At 49.1% G+C, this 25,490-nt stretch overlaps 2 protein-coding genes across 2 annotated transcripts in view; one reads left to right on the top strand and one right to left on the bottom strand.

The window, feature by feature from the left end:
* RNLS (renalase, FAD dependent amine oxidase) overlaps window positions 1–8,368 on the bottom strand; it is a 63,873-nt gene extending 55,505 nt beyond the window's left edge. Inside the window, exons 1-3 of the mRNA XM_027711126.2 lie at window positions 8,269–8,368; window positions 7,336–7,478; window positions 5,814–5,972 (exon numbers count right to left, since the gene is read on the bottom strand). Of these exons, the coding sequence (XP_027566927.2) occupies window positions 5,814–5,972; window positions 7,336–7,478; window positions 8,269–8,357 (391 nt within the window). The 5' untranslated portion in view covers window positions 8,358–8,368. The remainder of the gene's footprint in view (window positions 1–5,813; window positions 5,973–7,335; window positions 7,479–8,268) is intronic.
* A 6,063-nt stretch (window positions 8,369–14,431) lies between these two features.
* On the top strand, window positions 14,432–19,745 carry LOC113982654 (lipase member K-like). The gene is made up of 9 exons (XM_027711090.2): window positions 14,432–14,535; window positions 14,667–14,784; window positions 15,478–15,676; window positions 15,955–16,064; window positions 16,258–16,394; window positions 16,843–16,980; window positions 17,083–17,154; window positions 18,377–18,445; window positions 19,382–19,745. Exons 1-9 carry the CDS (start codon window positions 14,458–14,460, stop codon window positions 19,613–19,615), a joined length of 1,155 nt encoding a protein of 384 aa, XP_027566891.2. The 5' UTR covers window positions 14,432–14,457; the 3' UTR covers window positions 19,616–19,745.
* The last annotated feature ends 5,745 nt before the right edge of the window (window positions 19,746–25,490 follow it).

Raw genomic sequence — 25,490 nt, 5'->3', positions numbered from 1 at the left:
ATTGTGGCCTTTTAGAGCCTGAAGGGGACAAGAAGAAAGATGGAGAGAGACTATTTCCAAGGGCCTGGAGTGCCAGGACAAGGAGGAATGTCTTCACACTGACAGAAGGCTGGGTTAGATGGGATATTGGGAAGAAATTGTTCCCTGTAAGGGTGGGGAGGCCCTGGCACAGGTTGCCCAGAGAAGCTGTGGCTGCCCCTGGATCCCTGGAAGTGTCCAAGGCCAGGTTGGACGGGGCTTGGAGCAACCTGGGCTGGTGGAAGGTGTCCCTGGCCATGGCAGGGGGTGGGACTGGATGTTTTTTAACATTCCCTCCAACCCAAACCATTCTAAGAGATAGATGTGTGTAATATCTATATATATCTCCCTGCTGGATTGGTGAGTCAGACCAACCCCCAGGAGGGTACCAAACGCTGCAGTGGAAGGTCAGAGGTGGAGGTGACAGCAGCACTGGGAAGCAGGGCCAGGAGCCATTCCCTGAACCCAGAGGGAGCACAGCTCACCCCAACTGTCAGGTTACAGCTCAGGGGAGCTGAATCCTGCCCTGTGCCTCCTGCAAACACCTCTCCCATGGGCAGGGACAGAGGGTTTCACTGCAGAGCGAGATGCCCCGTGTTATCAAGTGAGTGACAGTTTTTAAAAGGACCCAAAATAATAACTACTTGTACTTCCCAGAAAGCACAAATATTTGCATGTTGTGATCTCAGCTCCTAAGGCCTGATAAGTAACCAACAAATCAGTGTACATGTTTACACTAGACATTCTAGATACGTTAGGTAATGAGAGCTCCGAGCTGGATAAGCCCTGCTCAGATTGCTTGGAACTGGAATTACAAAATTCCGAATTTATCGTCATGCTATCCAAAAATAAACACATTCACTCAGCAAGGACTCGGGACTCATGAAAAATTATCAGAGTTGTGCTTTCCTAATTCACATTATAAAGCCTCCCTATGCAAATACAGTCCTATTTTACTTGTATCTCCTCATCAGCTTGTATTATTTAAAACATGTGGGACATTCACACAGATGGAAAAAAAAAATAGGTCAGGCTGGAAACAAAAGCCAAGCCATTCTGTTTTATTAGCAGATTAAACATGCAGAACTGTAATTCGAAATTCCAAGGAAAGCGACTTAATGAAAACATTCTGAACGCCCAGATAAAAAAAACCACTGCAAATTGTTGCAACCTTTAATTGCCGTGTTGCCAACTGAATTAAACTGAGAACAGAACCGATAAAAAGGCCTGTCCACCTGGTCTGAAAATGCACAGAAAGAACTACATTGCTTAGTGACTGTATGGAATCTGGGACACAAATCTAGGAATTTTCTGCCAGCAGCAGCCAACACAACAGCCCAGTTCCTTTGAAATACTGTAGGACACTGAACATTTGCAAAAATCTAGTCCTTTCATTTGCAAAGACCCTACTTTTAAATATATTTATTCCTTTCCTGACAACAACTTGACATCACAAACCTGAGAAACACTTATTCATTTCCCTTTTATCTTCTGCATAACCACACTATTTGCTACCAAAATATGTAAAGCCCCAATACAAATCAGTGCACTCAATTTAATTTAGTTATTCAAGCTGAATGTCCTGAACATCATTTGATTGCTGCCACCTATTGTTGTTCCAAACATGTTGCAAGGAGTTAACCCCTTATCCAGCAGCTACTGGAAGTCCTACTGGAAATACTATTTCTGTCTCTGCTGTTGCTAAATATGCAACTGATACGTCTATTTGGCCATGATAACTCTAGAAATTATGAATAAAGGTTGAAAATGAAGGTGGATAGAGATGAATAAATCTAAAAAGATTGGCCTCAGGCAGGTCACTTCCCTCCCTGTCCCCCTAATTTATCAATTAAGAATTTAATCACCATCAGTGCTGGCAAAATTCAGAGTACAAACAAACCAAACAAAAGAATGCAAGTAAACAGTACCAGCTGCATATATATGTATACTATTTATTATATGTTTATTTTTAAAAATTAAGGTGTGCATACACAGTAACTTCTCCATTAATTTAATATTTGGCTTTTCACTCACAGGAGAAGTAAATCCTGGGACAGTAATTCTGGAACAGTAACTCTGTTCATTTAAATGAACACAGTTCATTTAAAATGATAATTCTAGGTTGCCAAAGGCCATTTAATTCTGTCTTCTCATAAATGCAAAGCCTCACATAACATCCAGGTTCATCTAAAATGTTAAAGGACACAAAAAACTAAACCCTCAGCCTTTAGCCTGCAGAGCTTTAAGTATTAAAACAGCAACTCTGTCACTGAACGTGAAATTTGAGGAGGCCATTATTTCAAAACCTGAATTCCCTGAATACAATGTAAGTAAGTGAAAATTATTTTCAAAAAACATGGGAGGCAGAAGACCACCTCTAGGCTGTGATTTCCCTGTCAGGGATCTTTGCTCTCAACAACAAGGACTAATCTCCCTGAGGGGAAAATTTTGGTCCACTGCAAATTGACAGTTTTCTTTCTGCAACAGGAGGTTAAAGATGTCCACACAGAGATGCCACTGGACCAAAAGGCATCTATGAAAGGTAACTCAAAATCCAGCTGCTGGTCATTCCCACACAACTAAATGGAATTCCCAGCACACACAGGCAGGACACCCTTGTTGAAGCAGCTGACTACAAACACAGGAGTCCAAATTTCCCAAGATGACTATGAAAACATGGGCATAGGTGTCTAGGGTTTGGGGTTTTTTTTTTGAGAAAGATACTGCATGTTTATGGCAATAATCTGTGGGACCAGTGCTTAAAAATACAATATTCAGACAGTCCAATATTCTCAAGGGAGGGGAAGGGAATGACATGACAGCCAGCCTGGAGGTTCAAACAGCAAAGTGGTGAATTCCTGCAAGGGGTGAATTCCCACCTCTAGGCAGCCATTTGAACTCCCCAGCTCAGCCTCTTTCACACACAAATGTCAAGGGGTAATTCCAATGCTTACTGCCGGATCAAAGCATGTTCTGCTCCCCCCAGCTGTTCCTTTGCACCTTCTCTTCTTTTACAGCCTTTATCTATACATTAATGCCAACAATCCCCCATCAAAATCCATTTAAAACTTCATTTGGCTCTGAACTGATAGATCCAATTATACTTAAGTGGCTAAAATGGGACCTGGCACAGGTCCACAGTCAGCAGTGCAGCCTCCAGCGTGCTGCAAAACCGCCGTGAAAAGGCACCTCAGAGAGGAAAAGTGAAAAGAGACTACCAGGATAGGGAAGATGTTCAGCTAATGCCCCCAGTGAAGAAGCTGTCAAAGCAGGGATGTTGAAGCAGAGTGTGCAGTAAAGGCTAAAAACCAGCACTGCTGGGAATCAGCCAAAGCTCCCTCCTTTAACACTCATCACAAACCGCAACAGCAACCGTGGTTAACATCATAGCGGACTGAACTACAGGCACGCCTTCCATTCAGCTCCAGAGTCTGTCCTCTATGTAATAAGGGCCTTCCAGATGAGCAGTGAGGGCAGCTGTGCTCCCCAGTCCAGCCCCCTTCCCGTTAAGCCCCTTGCCTGCAGTGGCAGAGGGGCCACACGTGACCCCGCGCTGGCCAAGGGCTGCTGCTCCAGGAGAGGGAACCCTCCCCTTCCGCCAGCTCTGCGCATCCCTCAGTCCATCTGCAGCACAATATGATTCCTCTGGCCCGACTGACAGCGAGGGGGACGCTTCCAACAAGGAGCAGGAACCTCCCTCCCCTTCCAGGAGCAGCTGGAATCACTGGTTTGTCTCCAGGGAGAGCACAAACACAGCTCCTGGGAGAATCGTTGAGTTCTGTCCCTGGGTTTGGGAGACCAGAGCAGACAGCCAAGTAGGGCAGTGCCAGCACAGAAGGGAGAGAACAACCACTCCTTTCAGCAGCTGTCAAATTCCACCTTAAATCCCAAGTGAGGTGGATCCAGGAAAAACCCCGTTCCCTGTCAGTTCTCTGTCAGCACAACTCGGCTGTTTGACATGCAATCAAAAGGAGGTTGAGATTTACAGATCCAGGGATGTGTCCTGGTCCTCTCTAAGTCAAAACAGATCTGAAACTACACCCTGTTCAGGCTCTGAAACACCTTCATTACATCCTCCTCACCTGTTTTCCCCCTATTTTAGTTCTTAGACTAAAGAAACAGGAGTAAAGGTGCCAGGAGCTCCAACGCCAAGGAACTCTGGGGTATGGGGAGTCAGTCCTGCTGCCTGAGACCAAGAATTAACAGTTGGTTGGAAATCTGGGAGCTGGTCTCACACAGAGAACAGGCAGACAGGGGAAGAGAAACAGAAACAAGGGGAGGAGAAGACAAAGCTGCTGGATTCCCTCAGATAAAAGGTAATCCTGCAGTTACACAGGAGGTGAAGGATGCTGTGAATGCATCAGACAGTTCCAGCACTCCCAAGAGCAAGTGAAATGAACTGTTCACCTTAATTACATCTTCAGAAGGGGACCTGACCACTTTCTGCACATGAAAGGATTTAATTATCCCAAGAAAAACCAATTTGCAAAGACATCAGTGCTGACTGAGGAAGGCCTTGAGATGCAGAGTAGTAGAACCTCGGGAGGACTCTGAGAAAACAGAACTCCACACTACCTCTTTTTTCTATTTCCAGGACATTCATGATCAACCAGACCACCTTAGCAAGGACAGGAGGGGCCAGACCCATCACTACTTTCCCTGGTAAAGGGACAGGGGAAATGAGAGGGCTTATAAAACAGCAAACAGCAGAGAAATCCTGTTCCTACAGAGTATTTACCTATTTAGGCACAGAGCTTAAAATAAGAGGTTGTAATGAAAATACTTCTCTTTAAAGAAATGCCCAAGAAAACCCCGATCAAGTACCAATTTTCCCCTTGCTGCCCTAAGATGCTGTGCTGCAGCTCAACATCCTGCTGCCATCCATCATCTTTTTGCTCATACAGGTCCTGGTTACTAAGCAGTAACTCCAGACAGACCCCTAGACCTCCATCCCTTGCTCCAATATCCTTTAACAGGCAGCTTCCAAACCACACTCATGGATTTAAACACGTTAAAATCCAAGATACAGCAGAGCACAAAGAGCCAAGTGTTAAAGTCAGCTTCTCATCATTCCAGCACTGGTGACTCTTCTACAAACCAGGGCCTGAACTTAACACTTCTTCCTCAGCATGGAGCTGCTCTTTCTAAGCCTCCATGGCGCTGAAACACATTCACCCCAAAAAATCACTGAAGGATAAGTGAGATTTACTCATATTTGGAGAATAAAACCCCCAGGATGCAGCCAGAAACAGCAAACAAGCTGGAGGCTTGGAGACGTTTTCATCTTATGAACTCGAGACCAAGCAGTTCTCAGCTGGACTTTTTCCTCCCCTGCATTTCATATGATTTTAGGGTCACTGAGATGCCCTAGGGGTTTTTCCCCACAGCACAGCTGTTACTGAGGTCTCACTCTCCGGGACATCCCCACTGCAGACATACCAAGGGCAGCACTGGAGATCAGCACAAGGGGCAGTGACAGGGAAACGCCACCTGGGGACCAGCTGAGGGGCTTGTCCAATTCACAGCGATTTTCAAGTCACAGAAAGACAGGTGCTGTCTCGGAAGTCAGCAAAAAAATTAAAGATCAGATTAAAAACTGACTTACCTGTGTAGATATTTTTGCTATCAAGGTGTTACTGGTCACACATGGCATGTAAGGCCTTGAAATCACCCACCTCCTGTCCTGCTCCACCCTATTCTGTCGGTAATTAAGCAGCTCAGACTGTTCTTTGCCATACAAGATGCTAAATTGCCATTTGAGATTGGATACCTGCAATTTTGAGGTGTGAACTTACTGTTTACAATGTCCCCCTGCAGCTGGAGAATTTGTGGAACGGGAATGGTGAGAATAACTACATCAAACTGCTCCGGTGGCCCCACCTTCCTGGAGACTTCCCACTTCCCACCTCGGAGAGAGATGTGAGTTACATGCTGCTCATACAGGACATCTGCACCTGCATGGAAAAAGGAGCAGTTAAATCCACGTCCCAGTGAATTCCAGAGAGAAAATGCAGAGTGGTTTCTCTGGAGCCAGGCTGGGAGAGCTGGGGAGGTTCACCTGGAGAAGAGAAGGTTCCAGGGAGAGCTGAGAGCCCCTTCCAGGGCCTAAAGGGGCTCCAGGAGAGCTGGAGAGGGACTGAGAACAAGGGATGGAGGGACAGGACACAGGGAATGGCTTCCCACTGCCAGAGGGCAGGGTTAGATTAGATACTGGGAAGGAATTCTTCCCTGTGAGGGTGGGGAGGCCCTGGCACAGGTTGCCCAGAAAAGCTGTGGCTGCCCCTGGATCCCTGGAAGTGTCCAAGGCCAGGTTGGAGGGGGCTTGGAGCAACCTGGGCTAGTGGGAGGTGTCCCTGCCCATGGCAGGGGGTGGGACTGGGTGAACTTTAAGGTCCCTTCCAACCCAAACCATGCTGTGATTGTAAGATTCTCTAATTCAACTCAGTAAACAGAGGGAGAGCTCCCAGCTGCTCTCTTTGCCAGGTTATTTCCCCTGGCTTTACTGAGCTGAACCAACCCAGAGGGAAACCCAACAAACACAGGAGGTGGCACTGGGTAAGCAATGAAAGCACCCCCCCAGGTGCTGAGAAAGACAGCACTGTCCCTGTTAGCAACTGAAGACAGGGACATAGTTAGTTATTTGCAAGATTAGTGTCTAAAAACCCAGCTAAGTAAAAAAAAAAAGATAACAATCACACGGAAGGACCAAAGCCTGAGTGCTCTTACGACTCATATTTTTCAAACCAGGGTTAAATTAGTCACTGAAATGCACACTTGGTTCTACCACATGACACCTAATGCAGTAGTAACATGGTTTAAACCAGCAGGTGATCTCCTCCTCTGGCCTTTTCTAAAGGCTCACATCCTTCATAAGCACTCCTTCCTCCAAAACACAGGCTATAGTTCACCACTGTGCTCCCAGTTACACAGCAGTTAAGTACCCACTCAGAAAAAAGCCACCCTCACTTCATTCCAGCTGCAACTCAAATCTCTTCCTAACCACGATCTCCCACTAAATTATCTTGTTCTATTCATGCTAGGCCCGACTTTCATATGCTAAAGTCACCGGTGTAAATATAGGCTTGGCCCCTGAGCCTACAGATGTTCTATTTATATAGGGATTTTTACATGCCAGGCCTGCAGGACTTGGAAGCTCACAGAGCTCCCAGACGTGTTTACCCATCCACGAAACTTCCAGGCATACATAAACAAACAAGGAACTTAAACATCCTCATCAGAAATTTAAATTCGAAAGACAGTTCAGGAGTGCCGTCATTAAAACCTTTCATTTCACACAAAGGCATCTAAAAACGTTACCTGACTCTTTTAAATAATACTTGACAACCGAGGAGATGCCCTGGGGTGCCACATAATTGTAGGAGCCTTCTCTCACCACCATTCCTTCCACGGGAGCAGTCAGTGGTGTCAAGATGCCGTGAGACAAAAGTTCCTCATAGAAGCTTGGAGGGAGGAAAAATACACAGAGGTGAAAACTAGCTCCAATTTTTCCACAGTTAAAGTTAAGGCCAGGCTAACTTTCGAGTTTAGAGAACAGCTTTTAGCAAGCGGCGTTTGAAGGCAGGTAATGCACCAACACAGCCGTAAAACAACCAACTACCTCGCTATTGTCCTGTGTCTGGCCTTTCACCTGAGAGCAAGGCTGCCCGCAATGGCACTGCCAGCGGCGCGACCCGAAGGGGCAGGAACAGGCGACAGCTCCTTAAAGCTCTGAGCACCAGCACGGACCGCAGGAGCATCCCAGCCGCCGGACGCGGCTGCCTGAAACGCGCCTTTTCCCGGCTTTCCACACAAATTTTGCATCTTTTTACATCGCTGCTACACCTCCATCCCCTTCCTCAAGGCATAGCGAGCTACCCCTGGGTCCTTTTATCTCAACCCACGTGGGTTTTCCAGCTTTTATCCTCCCATCTCTCTCCGCCGGCGGGGGAGCTAAGGTTGTCGGGCTGGGGCTAAATTAAACCACGACACCTGTGCCCGCAGCGAGCCCGAGCAGCCCCAAATGCGCTCCCGAAACACAGCTTGCCACCTGCGGCGGCGGGGACGGGCGGGATGAGCGGGACGGGGGCGGGATGAGCGGGACGGGGGCGGGATGAGCGGGACGGGGGCGGGATGAGCGGGACGGGGGCGGGATGAGCGGGACGGGGGCGGGATGAGGGAGCGCGGGGGGCGGACGGGGGCCGGATCCAAAGCGCTGGGGGCAGGAATGGGGCGGGATGGGGCGGGTCTCACCTGAGCCGCGGCCCCGCCAGCTCCGTGTCGCAGGTGACGAACTGCGCGCCCAGGTCGGCGCTGCCCAGGTCGCGGCGGGTCGTGCTCATGCGGCCCCCTGCGCGACAGCCAGTCAGACACCGACACGACACACGCACGACATGACACGACACACGACACACGACGCGGTCCCCGCCCCGCCGCACCCACCTGCGCCCCGCGCCTTGTCCCAGACGGCCGCGCGTCCCCGCGCCCCCCGCGGCAGCAGCGCCGCGCACGCCCCGCCCGTGAGCCCCGCGCCCACCACCAGCACCCGCGACATGGCCACAGTCACAGAGCACCGCCCCGGCCCGGCGGGGAGCGGCCAAGGCACGCCCGGCACGGCAGAGAACCGCCCGTGGGTGGAGCGGGGAGGACACGGCCGGGAACGGCGCGGGAGTGCGCGGGAACGCGCGGGTACAGCGGTACACACAGCTGGACACGCACATGTGCACATATCTGTACACACACAGCTGGACACACACGGCTGGACACACACGGCTGGACACACACCTGTACACACACAACCCTGTACGTGCACATCTGTACACACACAGAGCTGTACATCCTGTACACACACTTGTACACCCATCTGTACCCACACCCGTACATCCTGTTCATATGCCCACCTGTACATACACATCTGTACACACACACCTGGACACACCCAGCTGTGCACACACATCTCTACATCCTGCACAGACACACACCTGTACGCACCTGTACATACACATATGTACACACACACCTGTACACCCACCTGTTCATACACAGCTGTACATGCACAGCTGTACATACACACCTGTACACACACCTGTACATACACATCTGCACACACACCTGTACACGCACCTGTACATACACATCTGCACACACACACCTGGACATACACAGCTGTACATACGCACATCTGGACACACACCTGTACATCCTGCACATACACACACCTGCACACACACACCTGTACATACACATCTGTGTACACACACCTGGACACACACACCTGGACACACACATCTGTACACACACCCCTCTGTCCTGTGCACACACCTGTAACACACAGACCTGTACATCCTGTATACACACACACCAGTGCACACACACCTGTCCTGTACACACACCCTGCATGCCCACACACACCCCCTGAACGCACGTGTGTACACACATCCCCTCTGCACGCACACGTGCCCATGAAGCTCTGCCCACACACCCATGCACACCCCTTTCACATACACCCTGTCCATACACCTGTGCACACACAGCCCTGCACACACACATGAGCACACACACGCGAGCACACACATGTGGGCACACACACACAGCCCTGCACACACACACAGCCCTGCACACACACGTGAGCACACACACGCGAGCACACACATGTGGGCACACACACACAGCCCTGCACACACAGCGCCACACACACACGTGAGCACACAGACACAGCCCTGCACACACACAGCCCTGCACACACACGTGAGCACACACATGTGGGCACACACACACAGCCCTGCACACACAGCCCCACACACACACGTGAGCACACAGACACAGCCCTGCACACACATGTGGGCACACACACACAGCCCTGCACACACACATGAGCACACACACAAGGGTTGAACTTCAAGAAAGCTTAGCAAGTCCTGCCCCTGTGGAGGAACAGCCCCTCAGCAGCGCATGCCAAGGGGCACCTGGCTGCACAGCAGGCCCTGGGGATGCTGGTGGACACCGAGTTGAACACGAGTCAGCAATGTGTCCTTGTGCAACGAAGGTGAACAGCGCCCTGGGCTGCACGAGGAGGATGTTGGCAACAGGTCGAGGGAGGTGACCCTTCCTTCCCCCTCCTCAGCACTGGTGAGGCCAGACCTGCAGTGCTGTGTCTAGTTCTGGACTTCCCAGTACGAGAGAAAGTCCAACTGGAAAGGCTCCAGCAAAGGACCAGGAGGATGGCTGGGTACCAGAGAGGTGGGACTGCTCAAGCAGGAGAAGAGAAGGTTCACAGGGAGGGTCCCATAAATACCCAGGTTCTTCTCAGTGGTGCTCAGGACCAGAGACAACTGGCAAAATGAAACAGCAGAGGTTCCCTCTGAATATCAGGAAACACTTGTTTACTATGAATGTGACCAAGCACCAGTGCAGGTTGCCCAGGATGGATCTCCATCCCTGGAGATACTCAAAAGCCATCTGGACGTGGTCCTGGGCAAACAGCTTTATGTGGCCCTGTGTGAGCACTGGGGGATGAACAAGATGATATCCAGAGGTCATCCTGACCTCAACCAGCCTGTGATTCTGTGATGAGCCATCTCTAGCATCAGACTGACTTCATTCCAGTAGTCCAGGAATGCTCTAGAACTGGGTTTGATCTGCCCTGCTGAGCAGCTCTTACCATAATCAAAACCTGGCCCCCTGGAGATGCTACCCAGAAGGAATTGCTGGAGGGTGTGACACCTTCCAGAAAGTGCTGATGGGCCATGTCCAACACCTGAGGGTTTTATGAAACCCTGCATGGCACTGGCAGGGTTTGATGTTAGGAAAGTGGGATCCTGAGATGCTGAAATTGGAGTAGATAGTGCTGAGGGCTGGTGACACGTGTGCACCACCTCTGCCTGGGAAAAACAAACTCCCATTCTGAGAGCCTTGAGCGTGGGCAACTGCTGGGAAGTATTTGGATTGCTATCCTTTCCCAGCTGTGTAGGTGAGAGAAGAAATTCCAGACAATTTCTGATAGGATCGTTGTGGTATGGGGGACACCAGAACCTGGCACTTTGGCAATGGTGTTTAGCAGCAGATTGCTGTGAAGTGCCTTCTGTGGAGCTTGTTGTGCCTAAGGGAGACAGGTGTTGGTGATGCTCATCTTCAGTGGGAGCTCCAAGTTGACTTCAAGGCAGATATTGTTTAATGGAAACTTCTTGGAGAAAGGTTGGAGCTGAGTGCCCAACCACCCCCTGGGGGAAGGACCTTTCCCCTATATCCAACCTGTCCACGATGGGTAGTGCTCAAGTTTCCATTGCAATGGAAAAAGCTCTGTGCTCACCAGTGCACACACCATGGGGACTGCTAGCAGAGAAAGCAGGAGTGTTGTAAGAGAGGGCTGCATGAGTTGGGTGAGAACTCTTGGATGTATGACATGTTCCTGCCTTGGGGTTAAACACCTACCTGAAGTATGTGGCGGTGGCAGGCGGCCCTGGATGAGGGCAGGGCATGGTAACGCTCTGTTTAGGAGCTGTGGCATAACAGCCTTACTGGAAAGGACCTGGGAGGGGTGGCAGGCACCAAACTGAGCAGGAGCCAACAATGTGCTCCCTCCTCAAAGATGGAGAATGCCAGCCTGGGCCACTGGGGCATCCAGGGCTGCCTGGGTCAGTTGTCACCCCTGGGAGGTCAGACCTGGATGCTGCGTCCAGTTCTGGAATGCTGGGTGAGAGGGACATGGAGACAACCCATGGAGGCTGGAAAACTGGCAGTGACCCTACAGCAGGAGGTGGATGGAGCTGAGTTCATTGGTTCTGGCCTTGGGGAGGATGAGGGTGGTCTGAGAGCAGCCTGTGACTCCTCAGGGGGCAAAAGCTGATAGAGCAAAATGCCTCTCTGAAGGGTCAGGGAGTATGATAAGGGAAAAAGTTGTTGCACCTTTGGATGTTGGCTCTGGACATGTGGAAGTGAAAATGCTTCTTTCCATGCAGAGAGGGAGCAGCTCTGGGATGGTCACCTGTGGGGTCTCCATCCTGGGTGATTTCCAAAACTTGGCTACTCAAAGCCAGGGTCGGTCTGATCCAGTCCTGGGAACTGTCTTGCCTCTAGTGGGGCAGCAGAGGGAACCCTCTAGAGATCCTTTCCCACCAACATTTCTTTGATGTCATGGCCATATAATGAAGTTCAAGGGACTCCCCTCGATCCCATTCAGCCTCTACAGTGGTGATGCTTCAGCAAGAGCTGCACGTGACCTTTGAGAGGACAGAGCATCTCGTAAGACCTGTGATAATGTCTCACTCTTCTAGTGCTGTGGGACTCTTTTGAGTGCAGCCTTGGTCTTGCACCTTCAGGGAGGACAGTGCCTCCAGATGAGCGTGACCAGAGTTGCTCTGCCCTTTCCCTGGAGTGCAGACTTCCATTATCTGTTTCCTCCAAAGATGAAAGTCAGAGATGTCTCACCCAGAGAAGTGTGGCTTCGGTACCCTAAAACCAAGCCCCTCTTAATGTCCAGATCTCTGAATTACAAACCAGTGTTCTACTGTGGCTGTGTTTAAAGAGTGGGACCAACTGCCAAATCTAGGTGTGTGCCTTGGATGCATCTCAGGTCCGTTCCAGGCTGACAGCCAGGAGACATCTTTCCCTACTGACCTTTCACCGCGATTTTCAAAGCAAAACAATCCAGGAGAGCAGGGCAGAGGACACCCTGCCACGGGTGATGGAGAGGGATGACTCTCCCTGTTGGCAGGGCACATGTAGGACAGGGTGCTTAGGTACTCTTCATATTTTCCTGTAAGGGTGTGAAAAACAAGGGTATCGTGGTGGGTTGACCCCAGCCAACATCTAAGCACCCACACAGCTGCTTGTTTGCTCCAGCCCCCACCCCAAAGTGGGACAACTGGAGGGAACTGGAAGAGCAAAAGTGAGAAAACTGGGTCGAGAGAAAGAGTGTTGCTATGGCAAATTGGCTGTGTCCCATCCCTGTGGCATGAGGAAAGGGAACTCCATCCCAGCCTGACCCAGTGGAGATGTTTTTAGTCTGTTGCCTTGGTTTTAATCTCCATCACACATTTGACATCTCTGTCTATATAACAAGGGGTTGTAGAGTTCCACAGAAACATCATCATCTCTAAACCATCTAAGATCTGCCACTGGAAATCCATTTTAGATTTTGATCTTCCTTTGCAATAACTTAATTATGTCTCCTGGAATAAATAAATCATCATGATAAATAAATCACTGAAAGGTGAAACTGGAAACTTTCTTCAGCAACATCAATTAAACCACTTTATCAATGGGCATCACCTCCGAGCATCCATGGTTATTTGACTCTGCCTAAACAGTATTTAACTGGCCTCCACAAACAAATTCTGGGAAACTGTACTTTCTAAACCATGGTGTTGCCTCATGATTTACATGTTCTATATTTCAGTGTGTTTACATTTGGCCTTCTCTGCTAGTGTCACCCCACCCTCCAGACAGTTCAAATAGGGCTGTCTCCAGAGAGATGAGGAGCACTGCACCGTGCACCAGAGAGGTGACCCTCAGTCCCCTGCTGCTGCCCTGTGCCCCTCTCCATCTCCTCTGCATTGCTTCCCTGCACCGCCCACCCATCCCAGGGGCTCACATCTCCCTGTCTCCTGCTGCAGGAGCTGTGCCACCCCTCGGCTGGGCTGCTTGCCTTCCCTTCTGTAAAGGTGAGTGTGGGAAAAGCGCTGCTCGAGCTGGGTCTCGGGGTGGGTATGAAGGGCACTTGTGACTCCAGCCCAGTGGCCCACGTTTGTCTGAGAGCAGGGGACCCACGTTTGATCTGCTGGGTTGGTTCTAGAGGTTGGTCCTAGAGGTTGGTCCAGATCAGTTTTCCCAGTGGTCCATCACCTGGTCACTGAGGTGGTCAGTGGTCACTGAGGGAACAACCCTGCCCAGACCTTTCAGCATCTGTTTAAGGACCTATATCCATAACTGTATGTAAAAGTTGCTGTTCCCATTTGCTTTCACCACCTTCTGTGGTAGATACACTCTCCAGAACACAGAGTACCTTTTTAAGCTGTGTGAAACCCAGTGATGTCTAGATCTCCTGGAAGATACATTTCTCTCACTTTTGTGCATAGATTGGCACTTATAAATATCCTTTTCTGAATTAAATGTAATAAATTCTAATTTTTTTCACAATAATCAAGGAGAAGGACAAGTAGTTAGAGATTTTCTTGTCACAATTTCATTTCTGTTTAGGGAGGGAATGCAGTGTTGGGGATGTGAGAGACAGTGTTTGCACAGCCATCAGTCTGCTGGGGGGAACACCAGAATTTACCATTTAAAGTGGGACCCACAGCACTCTGTCATGGGTTGGTTTTAAAGCCATAATTAAATGCTCGGTGATTTCCAGTTTGCAATACCTTGCCTTGCATCCAGCACTGGCAGTGTGGCTGTGTTGTTCCAGGCAGAGCGAGGATGTGGCTGGCTCTAGCTCTGGTGTCCATGTTCCACGGGATGGGATCCGGGCAGTGCCTCCTGAATTCTCCATTTCCCAAGAATCCAGAAGCACGGATGAACGTCGTAAGTACAATGGCACTGGGGCAGTAGTCCAGGAAACAGCCAGTATAAAACACTGAGAGTTAAATACTACATTTAGGGACTGCCTCGGAGGAGCCTTGAAAACATCATTGTTTGCTTTCTTCTTCTTGCAGAGTGAAATGGTCTCGTACTGGGGATACCCCAGTGAGGAGTACGACGTGGTGACAGAGGATGGCTACATCCTTCACCTGGACAGGATTCCTCATGGGAGAGGAAATGCTGGATGCCTAGGTAAAACTGGTACCCTATGGGACACCCACACCTTTTGCTGTTGCCTGGGATACCAGGGCTTGTGCAAGAGGGTTTCCAAGGTTCCCTGTGGCTTGGCATCTGTGGCATCACTGTTGAACAGCCAGAATTTGTAGGGTAGACTGATCCCCTGCAGCCATGTTTTCTCACCCTTTGTGGACCCCATGCCCCTGTCAGGCTGCAACCCCAGCAATGAGAAGCATCCCATCCTTCCTGGTTCCTCACACACACCTTGGGTTTCCCCCGGGAGCCTGGATTCCAATATGTGGTCCTGCAGCCACATGGAGGGTCAGGATACTGGTCAATACTCCTTGAGGAGCTTCCAGGGGATCCTCTTGTCCTGTGAGGAGTGACAATGGGGGGGCCAGATCCATGAAAAGGTGCATCTTTTCCCATCACATCTCCAGGCTGCTCCGTGTTTGCCCACAGAGCTCCCCGGGCAGCCCGAGTTCTGCCAACGCTCCCAGAGGCACAGGGGATAAAGGCAAAGATATGATGCACCCGGTGCATCTGCTACATAGCAAACCTGCTTTGTTACTGAAATCCAGGGGAACACTGACACAAACCTCCCCAGACCCTGACTGCCACAGTTCAGGAGGATAATGCTTCCTAAACTGTCTCCAAGGATGACAGACAGCACTAAAAGAAAAAGCCATCCCGACGCCTGTCTTCCAGGTGCAAGACCCGTCGCGTTTCTGCAGCATGGTCTCCTTGTAGAAGGCAGCAGCTGGGTCACCAATCTGGCCAACAACAGCCTGGGCTTCATTCTCGCCGATGCTGGCTACGATGTTTGGATTGGGAATAGCAGAGGGACCACTTGGTCCAAGCAACATCTGCTCCTGTCTCCCAAACGGGACGATTTCTGGGCTTTCAGGTAAACGGGTAGTTTGGGGGCCTCAGGAACAACCAAATTCTTTCATCTTCAGAAGGTGATGATACCCTGTCTCAGGGAGGAGTGAAGCAGGATGAGCTGAAGCACATCCACTTATTTGAGGTGAAAACCCCGTGTGCTTTCCCAAGGACACACCGAGTAGGATGAAGAAGTTTGTGGGGTGATCCTGCCCTGCCTGCTGATTTTGTGATTTGGTGGTGGTGGTTGGGCAGATGTAGATGCTGCAACTCTCAGTAAGGTGTCTACTCTTCCCTCTGCAGCTTTGATGAAATGGCTAAATACGACCTCCCAGCAATTATAAACTTTATTGAACAGAAAACAGGACAGAAACAGTTGTATTACATCGGTCATTCACAAGGCACCACTGTAGGTGAGTGGGACTTTTGGACCCATCTTGGTGACAGTAGGGAATGTTTACATCATCTCTGGGTCCTGAAAAATCTGAATTTAAATTTAATCTGAATTTTAAATCCGAATTTAAAATTTACTGAAATTAAACTGTGTACATGACTGTCCTGAAAGAGTAAACCATTTCTTTTTACTTTCTTCCCCCCCCCCCCCAGCTTTTATAGCCTTTTCCACCATGCCTCAGCTGGCTCAGAAAATCAAAATGTTCCTTGCTCTAGCACCTGTGACCACAGTTACATTTTCTCCAAGTCCAGTTAGAAAGCTTGCACTCTTTTCTGACCATGGGCTTAAGGTATGTTGGTCCAGACTATATTGTGAGTGTAGTTTTTAACAGGGATTGTGAAACTACTTACATAGAATATTTCAAATCATTTACAGAGAGAGAAACTCTGTGCTCTATTTGTTTTCATAACAAAGAGAATCACACATATCAGCCCAGAGACCTTCTGTCCTGAATTTACTCGCCAAAATGTTCTGGCAGAATTAGAGCCAAAATGTTGGCAAATAAAACTGATTGTGAATTGAGCCTCACCGCTCAACTCCAGAGCATAATGGATGTAAGATGTCACACACATAAAAAACAGGGAACAGAAGCATTTAACAGGATGCAAGGAAGGCTCCACTTGTGGGCATTCTCATACCTTAATATGGGGGTAAAACAGAAGCTGTGAAGTGGTGGTGCTTTGGGGAAAAAGCACGACCAGATTTTGCATTTCGTGAGTACATTTGCAATTTTGCAGGAGATATTTGGCAGCAAAGACTTCCTCCCCCACACTGCCTTGAGTGAGCTCTTCCTTTCCAAATTCTGTGCCTGCTCGAAGACCTGCCTGAGCTTCTTGTCTATGGCGTTCGGATTTAACTGGAAGAACACAAACATGGTATGTAGGAATAGATCTGCAGAGGGCCCTCAGTGCCCTCCTGAAGGACGAAGCCCTGGAGCCGGGTGGGCCCCGCTGTGAAATGTGCTGGTGTCCTTTCAGAGCCGGGTCGACGTGTACGCCGGTCACGTCCCAGCGGGGACTTCAGTCCAAAACATAATCCACTGGCTGCAGGTAAACCTTCCCAGCTGCTTTCCTGTGCAAAGCAGAGGATTTTGTGGGCAGCCTGTTGTGTTGGTTGCTGCAAGACATATCTTGGTTGTATCTTTGCTGTACCTTCTGCTTTTGCCCCTCCAAAAATGCTTGGCAGCTTCTCGTAGAAGTAGCAAAGCAGAGTGGCCCCAAAGGAGTGGATCCGTAAAGAGAAACACTTGCAGGTGAGGACCCTGCATCCAAAGCAGGCACATGGCAGGGCTCTTATTTCAGAGCAGCTCCAGCCTTGCCCTGCAGCCTGAGGGCCACCAGCGATCACACTGGGGCAGAGATTCTTCTGGACAGCACCCAATTAAACTTATTACCAATTAAGTTGATTATTTCTTCTTCTTCCCGCTGTGGGCGTGAGAACAGCCACCACCAGAGCCCCTGTGACACTGCAGTTGTGCTCTGCTGCCCTCATTCTCTCCTCCCAAGGCTAAAGGTACCCGGATGTTTGCACAGTTCTTTGTGGATCATGGATTCAGCCTGAGCACCTTCTCCGCAGGCACAGCCTCTTCCCAGTGTGACACTCCTGCCCAGAGACCCCCAAAATAACTTTGGGGGCTTTGGAGCAAGAACACACACTCCATTTTCTGAAGTGCTGTTGCTCAGTCTTCATCAATCCACCAAGTTTTCTTTTCTATCTGTAATTTTAAGACTGCCAGATTTCAGTGTATCAGTTGAGCAGTGAGTGACTGAGAGCAAAACAAGGGGCACTGAGCACAAATTACAGCCTGGGGGAATCAGGCTGGAGGTGGGGAATGGCCTGGGACAGTGCCCAGGGACATGGGAGGGATCAAGCCATGGCCACCCTGACCTTGTATTGCTGATAGTCCTGTTCCAGTTAGACAGGAGATGTTCAGAGACTCCTTCCAACCCCACGTCTTTGATTGTGTCACTTCAGGCCAATTCTTCAGCCAACAGCGAATATTTAGAGTCCTAATCCCACTCTATAGAAGGTTTTTATTTTCTCCCATCCTGCCATTAACCACAAACCATAGAAACATAATCTCTGTTCATTTGTCCAAACTAATGACAGTAATTAACTGTACTGGGCCTATGCCAGACCTGTGAGACACACTTGAAAAATCTTACCAGTTCAGTGGCAAAAACCAACTTTTGAGTTTTCTCTTTTAAAGTGGCTGGCCCCCCTCAGAACTGTGATATCATTTAGACTGTTGCCTGTCTGCATTTGCTGCAGGGATTTCAGAGTGGGGCACTGAGAGCTTTTGACGGGGGGACCATTTACAACAGTCTTCGCTACAGACAGGTAAGTGCTTCCAATGGCCCTGGTCTTCCCTTCCACTCACACATCCCACTCCCATCCATTCCCCTGAATTCATGGTCCCCCTCTCCTCACAAATTCAAGTAGCAAGTCAGCAGGATCTCTGCTTGGAACAACAGCAGTGTCTGCTCTGAACTCTATTTTGCAAGTACCTTTTAGATGGTGTCAAGCATTCCACTTTCCACTTCCAGTAGGACAAGGGGAAATGGTCTCAAGTTGCACCAGGGGAGGTTCAGGTTGAATATTAGGGAAAATTTCTTCACTGAAAGAGTGGGTAAGCATTGGAACAGAAAAAAAATCCCAACAAACTTCTTTCTTCCCTAAACAAGAAAAAAATTGAATTGTCCCGAAGGTGACATTCTTCTGAACTGGAATAATCACACTGCAGGTAACAAGACACATGGCTGATAAATGCCCTGATGGCAAGTCCTCAGGGTGTTGAGCTAAAACAACCCTCCAGGGCATTTTAATTTCAAGAACTTGCTTGAAAGCAGAACTTTCCTGCTGTTATGGAGCTGAGGAAAAGGCTGGTGCTTGCGTGAGGCATAACCACAAACCCCGGCAGAGCTGGTTGGGAGGGACCTCTAGAGGTCCCCAGTCCAACCTCCTGCTTGAAGCAGGATGATCCACCAGCATTACATCAGAGCAGCTGAAATTCTGCCTGCTTATCAAAATTGTCTGTAGGATCAGAACCAGAATTTCTAGCAGGCCAGACCTAGTTTATTGATTAATTTAAATTAAATTGTAGCGCATCAGGTGCCACAACTTTGAATGAAATTTCTCCTCTTTCTAAAAGAAAGCCTTCCCAGTTTTTGTTTCCCTCCATTCCCGAAGAACAGCAATTCCTCTTGCACAGTGCAGGTTTTGTTGCATTCCAGCAGTGTCTCTCCCCTGTGCAACTCTGCTTTTCCATCCCTTCAGGAGGGTCCGCCGCTCTACGACGTGAAGGACATGGAAGTGCCCACGGCCATCTGGAGTGGTGGGGTGGACTGCCTGGCAGATCCCCGGGACACAGCCCTCCTGCTCCCCCAGATCAAGAACCTGGTCCACCACAAGCTGATTCCCCAGTGGAACCACCTGGATTTCATACTGGGGCTCGATGCAACCGAGACTTTGTACCTGGAAATGCTTGACATCATGAAGAAGCATCTGTAAAGATGCTGGTTTGGTTTTATCCTTTCTTTTTTTGGTTGATGTGTCTTGTAAGTTTAGTGCTGCCTTTAAAGGATTTTGAAATTTCTCTCCATCTGGAGCACCTGAATAAAGCTGATCAAAATGCTTTTAACTGCAGCAGTGACAGGTGGGGAGAGGAGCCTTCAGATTATTCCTGACTGACACTGCATTCCCTTCCCTTCTTTTTCTTCTTTTTTTTTTCTTTCTTTCTTTTTGTTTTTTCTTTTTTGTTGTTTTTTTCTTCTCACTCCATCCCCTGCCATGGGCAGGGAAACCTCCCACTAGCCCAGGTTGCTCCAAACCCCATCCAACCTGGCCTTGGACACTTCCAGGGATCCAGGGGCAGCCACAGCTCCTCTGGGCAACCTGGGCCAGGGCCCCCCCACCCTCACAGGGAACAATTCCTTCCAAATATCCCATCTAAACCTACTCCCTGTCAGCATGAAGCCATTCCCCCTTGTCCTGTCACTCCAGGCCCTTGTAAATAGTTTCTCTCTATCTTTCTTGTGGGCTCCGTTCAGGTCATCTCCTTAGAGGCAAAACAGTGGTTTTGAAATTCAATAAGAATTGTAATTAATCACACTTTCAATGTGGTTGAATGTGGAGAAAGAATCGAGAAATAAATAAACCCTGAAAAGATATTACCAGAAATCCTGAAGGGAAATTACAGAGAGACAGTCCAGGCTGTTATTCTGATGTGGAAATGTGCAAAATCCAAATAAAAAAAGGGGCTTAGGGGATATACAAAGTGCCTTAGGGAATATACAAAGGGTTTATCTGACTCGTTTAGAAAAAAAAGATTGAGTCATTCATTTTTGTGTTGCGTGTTTTCTTACTGGAGTTCTTTGACCAACTCCAGTACACACATGTGGGAGCAACAAAATCCTCCCTGGCAGTGGATTTGTGCAGCTCCAACCACATCTGGCACCCCCCGTGCCCTGCTCACAGAGAAAGTGGTGATCCCAGAGGTGTCAGGAGGTGTTGATGACTTTTTCTTTAGCCTGAAGGAAGGACAGTTATTTTACAGCAACAGCCAAAATCCCGAGGCTTTTTTATCAGATAAACTTGATAAATATGTTAATGACGTGACCACCACATCATGACTCTCAAGGAGGAAAAGCCCAGTTGTGAGGTGAAGCAACACTTCAAGGAGAAACTAATTCCTCCAGCCCATGCACTGGGGCACAGTCAGATCTTCAGGCTGTTGTGCTCCCTTTAAAATTCCCTGGAAAACCTGCATGACCTGGAAGCAGCAAAAGATCAAGGAGAGGTTTCTGAAAGCAGGAAATCAGTGTGAGGGAGAGCAGCCTTTCCAGATGTTGTTGCAGGTTATTTTTTGTAACAGAATCTGTCGCTGGAATTTGCGTGGCAGAAATGAGTGGCAGGGATTCCCCCCCGGTGCCGGGTGTCCCTGTGCTGGATATGTCCCTGTGCTGGCCATTCTTCCAGGAGAAACTTCCCAGGGGGACTCCCAGGGAAGCCACAGCAGGTTTGTGTTTGTTCCTCTACCCCTTTCTCCACAGCTCCTGTCCCAAACCTTTCTGCTCGGGAGAACAAAGCCAGCAAGCAAAATGAAAATTTAATGAAAGTTACTTATGAAAGGAAGCTTGCATTCATTACAGTTCCCTGGTATAGCATGAAGGTACGTTGGTTACAGTAAATAATTCATGATTTCATTCTTTTCCCCCCCATTTTCTCCCTAAATATGTTGCTTCTGCCTCATTCCAAGCAGCTTTCTGTAAAACTGTCGTTTTAGGCAATGCTCTTCACCTAATCTGTTTATTCAGCTTGTTCAAGACAGTCCATTTCCAGTAAATACTTTTTTCTCTGCTAAGAACATGACTTGTAATTTTTATCAGGTGATCAGATTATCAGATTAGGATACTGGTTGCTTTTCTGACTTTAAGAAATTCTGTAAGCATCTTTCTGTAATACAAATTCTTGCTTAAGTTAATCCTGTTTAAACACATCTCTTTTTTTTTCTTTTTGTTTTTGTTTTTGTTTTTTTTTAAATTCCCTTTCCACTTCTGTGGAAACAATTTCCCCAATGCAAGAATAAAAAAAAAATAAATAAAATTAATATGCAGCTTCAGTTGGTATTTTGCCATAGGGACAAGAGGACTTTTCCCTGATTGCTTTGTCTCCTTTGCTGTGCCTGAGCGTTTTCTTTCCCTTTCAAACCCCCGAAACAAAGCCGTGACCCAAATCCTCGCTGAAATGAAAATAAATCGGCTGCCAGCAGTGGGAGATGTTTGCAGATGGGACATGTGGCTGGGCCCAGGAGGTGTATAAATAAACAAGTAAGCAAACTCCAGATCCTCCCATGGGGTCTCCAGAGGGGATCAGAGATCCCGGGCCCAGCCCCTCAGCCAGGAGCTGGGGATGACACAGCATCTCCTACCCCTGCTCCCCTGGGGTGTGCCTGGCAGGCACCCAGGGAGTGGGAAACACAGTGCAGACCAAAAAGCACAAATCACCACTCTGGGGTGACTTCCCTGTGAGCTGATGGCATTCTCCATCAGTGCTTTCCCCTGGATGCTGCCGGGCAGTCGATGGTCCCATCTCACCTAATGGGGCCGTGGCTGGTGCACAGACCCCAGGACCTCTTCCCAGCACTGCTCCTGTGACAGGTGTGGGACACCCCAAAGGCTGTCACCACCCTGCTCCTCCCCAGCTTCCCAGTGTGACCTGCTGTGCCTCGCTGGGAGCACTGGGGAGGAAGGCTGAGGGTGCTCAGTGCCCATCAGCGCTGCCGTGAGGCTGGCACTGCTCCAGGGGAGGAGATCTCGTTTATTCCGTGCTGTTTTGGTGGGAAAGGGTGATTGAAGCTGTGACATGCCAGACTCCACTGCCTGCTGAGCCGGCAGGTTGTCCCCTGGCTGATGGGAGAACACATCCCTTTAATAAAAGGCTGTCGAACAGGCTTTTGCCACAGGGCTCGTGGGCTCCTGGAACAGCAAGTCCCAGCCGGCACCAGTGACAGCCGGACCTGCTGGTCCTTGGCTCCTCAGCTTCTCTAATTCGGTGTGCCAGTTGATTCCTGGTGAAAGGTCCCGTTGGGAAGCACTGTCAAACGGTGGTTAGGGCTCTCTCCCAGTTCTCATAATTTTGTGGATGAAATGACATGAACCGACCTTGTCTCACCTGAAAAAGGTACCCGAAGCGTGTTAACTGAAGGTGCAGCTTTAAACACAGGCGTGACCCACCCTCATTAGCCTCAGCATTGTGTTGCAAATCGATGGCAACATCTCCGATCCTGAGGGCCAATTTCTTACTCTTAACACCCTTTTATTAGGCAATCTACTGACAGACTGACTTTGCTGCTTCCTGAAGTGACTTCTGCTCCTTTTATTCTTCGGATATAGGTCAGGGGTGGGAATACTTTTGCAAACTCTGAGCTGGGTGCTCCAAATGAAGCTCAGTGTCTCGCAGTGCAGCTGGTGGTGGCACCACGAGATGCCTTACGACAATCGACGCCCTGAGCTCAGCTCTCCAACCCCACAAGCTGCTCCACTGACGTCAGATGGGGTTAGAGAGCAATGCTTTATCCTTTAAACATATTTATCCCTCTGTTAAAAGGCGGGGGATGCAGAGGTTGCAAATTAATCTCACTGAGTCCTAATCCAGCCAGACTGTCAGCATTTTTATTTTCTTTGGACTGGAGGTCCTAAAACCTTCTGCTCTTAGGATCACTGTGGGTGTCTCTTGCCACGTGCAGAGACTTGCAGGCAGAGTCATGCCCAGCTCTGCAAACTGCTTGACCTGCTGGCAAGCACAAAGTAATAAATAGATGGGGCTGTCATAAATAATATGCAATAAACAGAATAAATAAGTAACATGAAATAAACAGATGGGGATATTAGGCTGGGCATGAACACGCTCACCACACCTGATGAGTGGCTCTGCTGGCCGGGCAGTTATCAGGGAGGAGGGGAGATGCTGTGTGTGTTCCTTGGAAACCTTTCTGATTGTCCATTCTCCAGCCAGGTTTCCACACCAAGGTTTTTTTCTCCTGAGTCCTGGAGTTGCTGACAAGATAGAAACAGCTCAGTTCTGGCCACTGGGCCACACCAAGGACACTCTGTTGATCCAGATTATCAGGCACATACAGAGGACTCATCCATACCTGGTGCTGGGCCACTCTTCTCCCACAAGCTGACACATGAATGGCTTTGGCCATTGCAGGATTTATCTCTGAATAGTCCCATCGGGAAGGCAGAATCCAGAGAATGAGATGCTCCTCTACTGCATTTGGTAGGCTCTGGGAAGTCATCCCAGCACTACTTCTGACATTGTGACACTGTTTGAGACTCCCAGGTTCCACCTATTATTTATTAAACATCACGTAGCTGGTTCTGAGAACTCCTTCTCCAGGTTCTCCTGTGTGGATGCTGTGAAGCTCAGTACCCACACACGGGCTGCCTTCGTGCAACCAGCCTTGTCAGCTGTCCCCAGAGTGTGAGCCCAAATCATGGCACTGCCAATCCCTGCCCTGTTTAATGCAGCACAAGTGTAGGCAACAAAAAATTATTATACCTTTGGTTGCAAAGAGCCATTAAGGAGTTAATCCCTCCAGGGTAATCAGAGTTGCTGAAATTCACTTCTCTAGTCTTGTTTTTTTTTTTTCATTTCAACACCAAGAAACTGAACAGGATGAGCAAGAAAAGCTTGGCAAGAAACAATGTGATTGGAGAGGGATGACTGGGTGGATTTGTGAGGTGAGGAAGGGCTCAACCTCTCCGAGCTCTTCATGTACATTTTGCCACCAGTAAATCACCAGCTTTTGAACTCCACTTGGCTCAGTGAGGACAGTCCCCTCCTACTCTGACCTTTGCCAACTGTGCGCAGCTCACATGTGGCCTCTTTCCCTTTCATCCCCTGCCTTTGCTCATCCCTTGCATCCCCTGGAGACCCCCAACACTCTGGAGCTCTCAACACTCATGTGCCACTGCTGTTCCCACTTGGGTGGCTTTGGCTGGAGCTGGAGGATGCTAAAGAGGAAGGGCAGGCATTTGGGGCACGTCTCACCAAAATCATCAGTGCTTTCATGGGTGGGGTTGTCCTGAGCCCTGAGCTCCATGAAATTCTGTTCTCAACCTCTGCCTTTTGCTCACAGTGCTCTTCCCATGCTTAGACTTAGACTTATCTTGGACTTAAATATCTTATCTTATCTTAGACTTAGATAGACTTCACAGGTGAGCACGTTTCTTCGAGGGAGGGATGAAGGGATGGATAGATAGATAGATAGATAGATAGATAGATAGATAGATAGATAGATAGATAGATAGATAGATAGATAGGTAATTTTTCAAATATACATGCTAAGAACAGAGTTTTCTAAGAATAAACACTATGGACCATGTTAAATTCAACTTCCTATAAAACACAGGATCACTCGATCATTTAGTTTGGAAAAGCCCTCCAAGATGACCAAGTCCAACCTGGGACTGATCCCCACCTTGACACCCAGCCCAGAGCACTGAGTGCCATGTCCAGCTGTTCCTGGGACACCCAGGGATGAGGACTCCACCACCTCCCTGGGCAGCCTCTGCCAATGCCTGACCACCCTTCCCAGGAAGAAATTCTTCAGAATTCTTCCAGCTGGGTTTTCACCCCAGGGCATAGCCCAGAGGCAATGTGGGACACTACTTTGTGTCTGGGTTATCTCCCAGGAAACACCAAGCCCAACACCAAGGCCAAGATGTTTCCCTTTCTCCACCTCTCAAGCACGTGGTGTGCACTGACCTCACTGATTTCGTTCTTCTGTGAGGAGTGTTTCTCCCCTGCAGTCAGTGCTCACCTCCTGCAGCCTTTCCAGAGCCACACTCAGGTCCCTTTCCTCCCCTCCTGTGCCTAA

Source organism: Pipra filicauda, unplaced genomic scaffold (genome assembly GCF_003945595.2).
Source record: "Pipra filicauda isolate LSUMZ 115617 unplaced genomic scaffold, ASM394559v2 scaffold606_size451818_pilon, whole genome shotgun sequence".
NCBI classification, from domain to species: Eukaryota; Metazoa; Chordata; class Aves; order Passeriformes; family Pipridae; genus Pipra; species Pipra filicauda.
This window is presented reverse-complemented; position numbering and strand designations above follow the sequence as displayed.

Coding starts and splice junctions, on each gene's coding strand:
- LOC113982654 (XM_027711090.2), top strand. CDS start 14,458: ATGTTCCACGGGATGGGATCCGGGCAGTGCCTCCTGAATTCTCCATTT. Junction 16,395..16,842: donor TTTCTGACCATGGGCTTAAG/GTATGTTGGTCC, acceptor GCAATTTTGCAG/GAGATATTTGGCAGCAAAGA. Junction 16,981..17,082: donor ACTGGAAGAACACAAACATG/GTATGTAGGAAT, acceptor GTGTCCTTTCAG/AGCCGGGTCGACGTGTACGC.